The following is a 9,896-nucleotide window of genomic DNA, read 5'->3' as shown; positions in this document are numbered from 1 at the left end:
ACCCCAGCCCTTGTTCAAAATGCTATCATTTTAGCCATTCTTATTGGAGGAAACAGGAATTATTCACTCATTTTTATTTTCACTCTCCTAGTTTGCTTTCAACAATGATTATCTGTTTACACGGTCAATCACCGACAATAACAGTTTTAAAAACATGACAACATATTTTAAGCACATCCTAAAGTGAAGCAATACCATTAGTCAAACTCCTTTCTAACATTAAAGTAACCCTTCCTCCAAGATCAAGCAAAAAAATGCACTAGCATATTTTACTTCCATTGGGCAGATAGCTGGAATGCAGCAGTCAGGGATGGCAATCCATTGAAGCTTTCAATAGCACAGAAGCAAAACAATTCTGATTGATATGCCAACTGGGGCAGCTTTATGTTTTAGCTAAAGTTTTATGTTTTAATGCCAAATCTGATTGATATGCCAACATGAGAATATCAAGGCAATGGTCCTCTCTCCAATGTTTGCATAGATGCATGACATATAGAAAAATATCAATAATCACAATACAAAAGAAAAAGGTGACAAACTTGATTGACAGGGGGTTGAACAGTTGATAATGCCAAAAGCTACACACTACCAAGGAGAAGGGAACCTTTTATTTCCCCCTAAAAACTGTCATTATTGATAGCATGCATGCCAGCTTATAATTAATTAAGTCAGAATTCATTGTTGTCGTCTAATTTTATTTTTCTTAGTTTCAGGTAAAACTTTTCCATCAGTTATAGAAAAATGTGTTTATGCACAGAGAAACGAATTAATTAAAATCAACAAAACATTGGAGGGAGAACGACAATTTGACATATGACCTTAATTTAACTTTGGACCATCTCCATTGATCACACGACAAAGCATAGAACAAAGAAAGGGTCATTCAACGAAATGGCCCATTGGAACATGACTAAATTGTAATTGTTGCACCACTAATTAGAATAGCTCAAAAATGTTTGCACGTAACACCAGGTCTAATTTGACTTCACATTTCACTTCCATCGCCCATTTCAGTCCAGCCATACAAAAGTAGCACATATCTTCTCAACACAATAATATCTCCAGCATCATGGATATTGAAAACATTCCCTTCTGGTTTTCCAAATTATAATATGCCAAGTTTAATCTTGTTCCTGTGTTCCTATGGGTCTGTTTGAGAAGCTTTAGATTCTAAGAAGCAACTGGTTGGTAGGCAGATTTTGAGAATATCGAAAAGCTCCTAAACCCAGCTTCTAGATTTTTAGTTCATTTTCCAAAATCTGTAACTACAGATTCTCAGAAGGTGTGAACCGTTTGGGGCAGCTTTGGCAGAAGCGGCTTTTGGGAAAAGCTGTAGCTGGGAGAAGCTCCCCCAAACAGATCCATAGTGCCATTCACTTTTGAGTTGGGGCTCACCTTCAAATTTCTTTCCTTAGCTCTGGTCACACATGGCACTATTGTGAAGTCAGGAACTTTGCTACCAGTTACACTACCAACTGAAGCACCGGATAAGCCCTAACAACAAATAGGGAACTCGAGACAAAAAATTTTGGCAAACTAATGAATTGGGAACTTTGTACCAAGAAATCAAATTCTGGTTAGACACAAGTCCTCAAGGTTCAACCAAAGTGACTGCATCTCCTTGAGCCTTGGCATCTATCCAACAGGTTAAGGCTGATGCTCATTCTGCTCCAGCAAAGCTTTGACATTGCGACCAGGAAATCCAGCAACCTAGAAACAGCGGGACACAAGCTTCTCTTATTAATATATCAATCCTGTGACTCTCTTAAGCGAGCAATGAGTTCATCCTGCAGTAGGAAGTAAAGATATCATAAATTTAGTACACTTGCAGAAAAGATTATATAGCCTAGATAGAGCAGTGTAGGCATAATCAATTTTGTGAAAATAATTCTTTGGGGACATGTTTTTTTTTGTGATGCATAAGAATGAACAACAGATGTGGCATCAAATACAGTGCAAAAACCACAATGTGCTGCCACTGAGAGTAAAAGCAGCAACCTACTGGCAACACAAGTACCTTTAGTAGAAGTTTGTTTTGGGAACTTCTATGTTCTGTTCTCAAAATACTTTACTAGACACAGTACTGCAGTTAAATGATAAAGATTATATGAAGCTTTGACATAAACAAAATCCGAGCATGCCATGCAACAAATAAGTATCGTGGGAATATGTATAGTAGTAATTGGCCAATTCTTTAATTAATTAGAAGCTTTGTAGGAAAATATCAGGTTTCCAAAACATATTCAGAATAATCCAAACTTAGAACATGGTGGGTATCATATTATCTTAGCTGATGTTTTAAGAAATGGCAAAATCGGTTTTGTAGCACTGAAAGTCAAGAATTTTAGATATATAGCGCCAAAAGTTACTGGTTCACTTTAACAGAGTCGGAAGTTGCCTCAGTTACTGATTTTAGCATTCCGTCACCCAAATCCGTGTTTCTGTTAACTCTGATCAGACTGCCCTTATTCAACTCAAACAGTTGATTAAATTGACCCCCATAGACCCATCCGGCCACCCCATTCTCCCACAATGATTGCACACCTTCTCTGCTTGCCAAACCTCACCACACATTCAATATCCCAGCCATCTATGACGCTGCCACCCTTGCTAACTCCAGCCTTCACAAGCGCCACAGCCTGCTCTATCTTGTAGGAGATCCTGTACAACACCTTCAGCAAGGCCTCCATCTTCTTCTCGCAATCTCGGAGAGGACAAGCATGTCAAGCTTGAGAACGTGCCAGCCACAACCGAGATTGAAGGTGTGATGACATTTAAGCTCCAAGGAATCAAGAACGCTTGCAACGATCCTGTTTTCCCAGGTGCGACTCCCTGAATCAGCCCCATCCATTCTTCTCCCAGTTAAGCTGCCACTGAATTGAACTTGCCCAGGAACTGCTCATCGCTGTGTACTTCCCTTTCTATCCTCTTCTGTGCCCTTGGACAAGAGCTGAGCTACTTTGCCATCGAAGTGCTCTCATTGGTGTCCAGACAGAGAAGCCAGCAGAGGCTACTGGCAAAGAAGCAGTTAAGGTGGGTAGATTTGGCATTTCATCTAATGGATCAGTCCATGGCAGAAAAGGTCAGTTAAGTGATGGAAATGCTAATAACAGGGACAACTTTCAGTGCTATTAAAGCAAACCTAACTGTTGGTGCTATAAATATAAAATCGTGAACTTTCAATGCTACACAACCAATTTTGCCTAAAAAAATTTACAAGCAGAAATTCAAATGCATAACTAGCCACAGAATTAAAAGCGTGAAGCTTCTTAAATTTAGAACGAGAAGAGAACATGAGAATATTATTTTTTGCATGCCTTTTTCCCTTTGGTCATGAGGCCCCTCTGTCTCAGAAGCCCACGCAGCCTCTCAACTGTGAAGGACTGTAGTATTTGCCTTGAAAATCCAGATGTCGCTTCCTCTGCAATATTAAAGCTCATCACAATTATTAGGATGGAATTGTGACCGTGTACATGGTGTGTTATTGTCTTTTCTTAAAATGCTAAAGCATGTGCAAAATTCCTCCTGACTGGGCACTTCATGAATTTCAAGTGTAAAATCATGGCAAGAAGCTCATGCAAGGTGGCAACTATGGCCATTTTTTTTTTGTAGATGTTCGGAAAGGGTTGGCTTCTGGCAAAACTGGACAGTTGATATCCTTCACGCTCTTTTTCCTTAACAAAATGCTATTAACTTCGTTTCATATTATAAGATGTCATGGTCTTTCCTAGATTCATATGAATACTAACAAATCTAGACTTATAAAACATATACTTTGATCCATGGATGAATCTAAGGTAGGACCAAAAAATCTTATAATATAGAATGGAATAATAAATAAAACATTATTCCTAGATTCATATCTTAGCATTGTTAAAAATCACACATTTCTGCAAGTGCCCAAACTGAAAGACTGAGATGATATCACTTACCAGCAGCAGACAGCCCAGAGGAGTCACCCAAGTTGGGCCTTTTAGATGAACTTTGGCCATCCAAACTGCTGGGAGCAACTCTGGCCAAATAAAAAGGAAATAAATTACTTCCAGAGCTAATTTGTATGGTCATATCATCCCACTAATTAGCAACCATGAAGAATAAACAGTTCCATCAAGACAAGCAGGCATGACTCAAATTGCTGGTATGGATCCTAGATCACTGAATGGACAAGTTATTCACAGCATCAGCATATAATTAGTATTAAAGAAATCACTCCTTCAATAAATGGCTGAAGCACGTGTGGATTTATAGCATGATGAACTACAAATATATCATATGATTTGTAATCGATAAATGGAAAAATCAAATGTTTTTCTAGGTTTCAACAAATTTAATGCTGCAAAATTGGATATTACGTCTCTGGTTAGGATTGGGTACGTACTAAAATATTTGATCTAAAAAGGATTCAAAGAGCTAAAAACCATATGCTGTTCTTCACACAAAGGTACAAGATACTAATGTATTTAAAGTGACCAATAGAAATACTAGAAGTGTCTGGATAATTTCCTCCAGCTTGGTCTTTTAGGATAAATAAAATATAGTTGACCAGCAGATTTAGATGGACCGTGGCATTCAACTAAGTTCAGAAAAATCCTCCCGGACGTGGCGTGTGAACGGTCATGCTCAGCCTCATATGGTGCAAAACCTGGATTTGCCTGGGTCGGCATCCTCTCTTCTGGATGCTCTACCACTGCGCTACACGCCCATCTTTTAGGATAAATCAAGATGTTACGGAAAAGAATGTTAGAATCCAACTGAACTAGCTTTCTAAGGCCCCATTCGTTCCCCCCCTACTAACCCAGATTCCCTCTTTTTCGCGCGCACATATCCCGAACTGCTAAACGGTGTGTTTTTTGAGAAAATTTTCTATAGGAATGTTTTTTGAGAAAATTTTCTATAGGAAAGTTGCTTTAAAAAACCATATTAATCTATGTTTCAATTTTTTTATAACTAATAATTAATTAATCATGTACTAATATATTACTATGTTTTCCGCGCTGGATATCTAACCCACCACTGAACGCAGCCTAAGTCTTGGAAAATATAACTTGTTTGTGAATAGCAACAGCTCATCTGGTTTAATTCTTCCTTTATTTGTAGTAAAGTAATCCACAAGGTTGACACAGCAGATTCCAAACTCCATAGGACTCACTCAAGAATTAGGGATAAGCATCATTGCACTATGCTTCAAGATGAAGTGAGTGTTGTAAGACACCTAAGTAAGTATTACCTGTCTAAATAAGGATTTTTACCTAGAAAGCAAAGGAGAAACTCTGAGCTCAATACTTGAATGTTTTGCAAATTTTGCAATTCCTTTGAATACACAATTAATCAATTATACGATCAAACCAAATAATAAAAAGGAAAAGGAAAATGCCTAGAAAACATCAATCATGGAAGAGAAAGGCTTTGAAGTGAGGATAATAAATATGAGCACAGGGAAAATTTGAAATCATGGATTCCAATAGGTTTACCCCTAAAAATTAATGCATCACATAATATCCATATAGGGGGTCATTGTTTGGCTTTTCCAGGGAAAAATCTAAATAGCATATTTGGAAACAAAAAATAATTTGTGAATAAACCTTTTATATACGTGTTCTTCGGCTCTTAGTGATCTAAAAGTAAAGGCTGCAAAATAAACTACGATGAAAAAAAAACTCAAAATCAACTCCAAATTTAAGGTTGAAAATGCAAATTTTGGCTTATAAGGATAAGCAGAAATAAAAAGATAAGGGTGAGAGACCAAGAGCAGAACTAAATGAAATAGAAAGTGCCACAAGAGATGCGCCTTCTCATATGTAACAGTGGTAGCATATAAATGAATGGAATGGCATGGTAATTAATAACGAACAGATGCTCCAATAAGGCATTATAAAACGAATACTATCAATTTGGCAGGTTTACCTTTTCCATTTGACGGTATCCCCTTGAGTCTTAGAACCTGCATCTTTGGTGTCTTTGGCTTCTTTGGCATCCATCTCCTTTTTCTTTAGCTGGAGATGTCTGATCAAAATATTTCTTGAATCTGTCTTTATAACTTGTCCCTCTAAACAGAAAAGAGATTAAACAGTTAAAATTATAACTAATCCAGCAAATTATAACCTCAAAACATTTGAAACAGGTGAACAATCCATCAAGGTGATATTCTGGACCAACTCTATCGCCAAGACCTACTGCCAAGGCAAAGCTCCATTTTTATTTGTTTAACTAGAACACCGTAAAACTGCTGGAAATCCATGATTTCTTACATTAAGCCTAAATTGTGCATAATACAACATATAACAGAAACAGCAGTCCCTTGGGTAGAAGTGTAGAACCTTTTCTATGGAAGAAATTTCTGCAGTAATATATCTACTGTAGTTTCATCCTAGAACCATCACAAATTTACAACTAAACTACCAAAACTTAATCTAAAAGAATTAATGAAAATTGAAAGGTAGAGGTAGACGCTGCATAAACTCAAAGAACCAGAGTTTCATTATACATCAGAACACATCGAATGCAAAGAACCACAATGCAACAGAACTAGAACAGAAGGTGGAAAAAGATTAAACGGACATTAAGACTGCCTTGTCTGCAGAAGTGATGAAAAACAAAAAAACAAATTGCACAAGGCACGCACAGAATCTAAGAGCAACTTGACACAGATTCTTATTGCAGACATTTTAAATAAACAGCACTTTCACAAAATTTCACAGCTAATCCTAAACAGTAAGAACAAGACTTATACATGCCTTTTAGCACACTAAAATCTACTCCGGTCTTAATTTAAAGGGAAGAGACATAACCCCTAGAAGAAGAAAAAAAACACTTCTAGTTTCACAGATACTAGTGGAAACATGAAACCCTAAAAACACATACAAAGCAACGCTACCGCTACCTTTACAAACTAGGATTTAACCTAAGAGGGTAGCGGAAATGAGAGCTCTGAGGTATCAGCACGCAAAGTTTCTTGAGGAGTCAAAATCCCATTGACCTGGAGGATCCGTGTCATGCTCGCAGACGTACACCCTGAGCCGTCCCTGCGCAGATCAAATCCCAGAAATCGCGTCAGGATCCTCGCCCGCCATGAGAATCGAGAACACTCTTAACGCCAAAGAATAATAATAAAAAGAAGATATCATTTTGCGGGGAGCTCTAGTCAGGGATTGGGCGTCCGTACCAGACTGGAGGAAGAGACGGAGGTCGAGATGAAATTGCCGCGCGACGGCAAGCCGGAGAGGAACTTAGCCGCGCCCCCATCTCCTGACGTCGCCGGAGAGGAGGTTCTCCGGCCGCCGCCGCCGCCCCGGCTGGAACCCTCGGCCGCCATGGAAAGTTTCCGCCTTTTTTTTCCCTCCCCGCTTCTTTTTTCTGTTTGTCTCGTTCCTAAGAAGCTCTTTTAGTTTTAGAGTTTAAGGCCTTGTTTAGGTGGTGTTGAGGACTTATTCTTAGTCCCTTTCGGATCGAATGTTGAGACACTTATTATAAATAGTAAACATAGACTATTAATAAAACTCATCCATAATATTGGACTAATTCGCGAGACGAATCTATTGAGCGTAACTAATCCATGATTAGTCAATGCGATGCTATAGTAAACATGTTCTAATTATGGATTAATTAGGCTTAAAAAATTCGTCTCGTGGATTACCACTCATTATGAAATTAGTTTTTTATTAGTCTATGTTTAATACTTCAAATTAATATCTAAACATCCGATGTGACATGGGTTTAGCCCCATCTAAACAACCCCTTACTTTTCAAAAAATTTTCCCAAAAACATCACATCGAATCTTTGAACATCTAAATGAAGCATTAAGGCCTTGTTTAGTTTCCAAAATTTTTTTTCCAAAAACATCAAATCAAATCTTTGGACATCTAAATAAAGCATTAAACATAGATAAACAAAAAATAATTGCACAGTTACGAAAGAAATCTTGAGACGAATCTTTTGAGCCTAATTAGAAAGTGATTAGCCATAAGTGCTACAGTAACCAACATGTGCTAATGACGGATTAATTAGGCTCAAAAAATTCGTCTCGCGGTGTCTAGCCAGAATCTGAAATTTGTTTTATAATTAGACTACGTTTAATACTTTAAATATGTATTCAAAAACTTGATGTGATGTTTTTGTAAAATTTTTTTACAAACTAAACACCACCTAAACATAGATGAACCAAAAAAACTAATTGCACAGTTATGCGAGAAATCGTGAGACGAATTTTTTAGACTAATTAGTTCATGATTAGCCATAAGTGCTACAGTAACCAAAATGTGCTAATGACTGTTTAATTAGACTCAAAAGATTCGTCTTCCAGACGAGCTGTGAAATTCGTTTTCTCATTCGTGTCCGAAAACCCCTTGCAGTATCCGGTCAAACGTCCGATGTGACATTGCTACCAAAAATTTTTGTCATCTAAACACCACCTAAATTGGTGGAAGGATTCAATGATTCATATTGAGTCGAAAATATGGGTATGCCGTCCGAAACCCCACGAGTATTTATCTCATTAGAATAAGATGAATGGGTTAAGTTTTGTATTAATAGATACATTAATAAGAATTCTTTTACTTGATGGGTTATTGGGTATGGGTATGAGTATACAGCGTTTATACTCAAATAAATATAAATTCTAGCCTTATCCATCAAAACTAGACCCAACAACAAAAAAAGTCCATCTAAAAACAAGCTCAATTGCTCGTACCAAAAAAAAAAATCCTAGCTGGTTGGTTTCTCAATCTCTCCCTACCAGAAAAATCATACTACTCGGCCACTCCACCACATGAGCCCGCCACCACCGCCGCCAGGCGCCTAGGCAACTTTATTAATCTCTGATTATGTTTGAAACTATTGATCACTTACTTTTGTTGTACTCGTTGGTTATTGCTACCATAGAATACAAGACTACAACTGTTATATGTAATGCTACAATCATGTATTGATACGCAGCTGGTTTATTTACTATTTGGTTATTTGGTTATGTGGTAAAATTTCTACTTATGCTTATGTTTTACTGTTAAATTTATAAGTCATATTGATACTAATCATGTACGGTTATTTTTATTATATCTGTGGGTAATAATTGGGTATGCGTTGCCGTGGATAATTTTTTCCCGCGTAGGTATGGATATTAGAAAAAAATATACCTATCGATATAAATGGATACTTCAGTGAGTGGATTTTGATTCGTAGAGGTAAGTATGAGGCAGATATAACAATTGTCACCTTTAAGTATGCGTATACTAAGTTTCTGGGAATATTTGAAATGTTTATTCTATAGTACGGGATAAAAGATAGGGAATATTTGAAATGTTTATTCTATGGTACGGGATAAAAGATATAGGCCTTGTTTAGAGAGGTGGCTGAGCTACGTCGTGATTATTTGGGTTTTTTAAGAAAAAAGTCAAACGACATATTTATAAACGAAAAATAATTTATAATAATTTATATATGTATTTTCAGCAATCTAAAAGCTAAGACTAAAAGATAAACTTCAGTGAAAAACCATGAAATCAACTCTAAATTTAAGGTTTAAATTTAAATTTTAGCTTATAAGCATAAGTGAAAGCGAAAATCAACTTTAATTTTAATTTTATAGCAGACGATGGTAGTGGCAATACGAAGAGTACGTTTTGATCAAAAAATACGATGAGTATGCATTTAGTTTGTTACCAAATTTTTGGTGTTGGCAGTATTTTGGCAAGAGGGAGCGATAGACCACAAGTAACAATTGCCAAGATTTTGGTTGCAAACCAAACACCCGCATTTTACTAGAAGAATCGTGAAATTTTGGCATAATTTTGGCTTACCAAAAAATTGGTAAGATTCAAAATGGCACCGATCCAAACAAGCCCTTATATTGACTGAGATTACTGGTAATCATTTGACGGTATGAGCTATAATGATACTGACA

The 9,896-nt window shown here is 37.0% G+C and overlaps 1 protein-coding gene across 1 annotated transcript; it reads right to left on the bottom strand.

Moving 5' to 3' along the window:
- Positions 1-757: 757 nt before the first annotated feature.
- LOC102714504 lies at positions 758-7,373 on the bottom strand. Its single transcript, XM_006662875.2, has 6 exons — positions 7,163-7,373; positions 6,977-7,022; positions 5,905-6,046; positions 3,933-4,012; positions 3,318-3,421; positions 758-1,787 (listed from the first exon to the last, which is right to left on the bottom strand). Exons 1-6 carry the CDS (start codon positions 7,310-7,312, stop codon positions 1,749-1,751), a joined length of 561 nt encoding a protein of 186 aa, XP_006662938.1. The 5' UTR covers positions 7,313-7,373; the 3' UTR covers positions 758-1,748.
- Between the last annotated feature and the right edge of the window lie 2,523 nt (positions 7,374-9,896).

This window comes from Oryza brachyantha, chromosome 11 (genome assembly GCF_000231095.2).
Source record: "Oryza brachyantha chromosome 11, ObraRS2, whole genome shotgun sequence".
Taxonomy (NCBI): domain Eukaryota; kingdom Viridiplantae; phylum Streptophyta; class Magnoliopsida; order Poales; family Poaceae; genus Oryza; species Oryza brachyantha.
The sequence above is the reverse complement of the archived record's forward strand: the minus strand, read 5'-3'. Positions and strand labels throughout refer to the sequence as shown.

What these genes read in the sequence shown, in the direction of transcription:
- LOC102714504 (XM_006662875.2), bottom strand. Translation starts at nt 7,312, where the DNA reads ATGGCGGCCGAGGGTTCCAGCCGGGGCGGCGGCGGCGGCCGGAGAACC. An exon ending in CCGTCTCTTCCTCCAGTCTG is followed by an intron (nt 7,023 to 7,162) that starts GTACGGACGCCC and finishes TGATCTGCGCAG; the next exon opens with GGACGGCTCAGGGTGTACGT. An exon ending in CTCTGGGCTGTCTGCTGCTG is followed by an intron (nt 3,422 to 3,932) that starts GTAAGTGATATC and finishes TTAATATTGCAG; the next exon opens with AGGAAGCGACATCTGGATTT.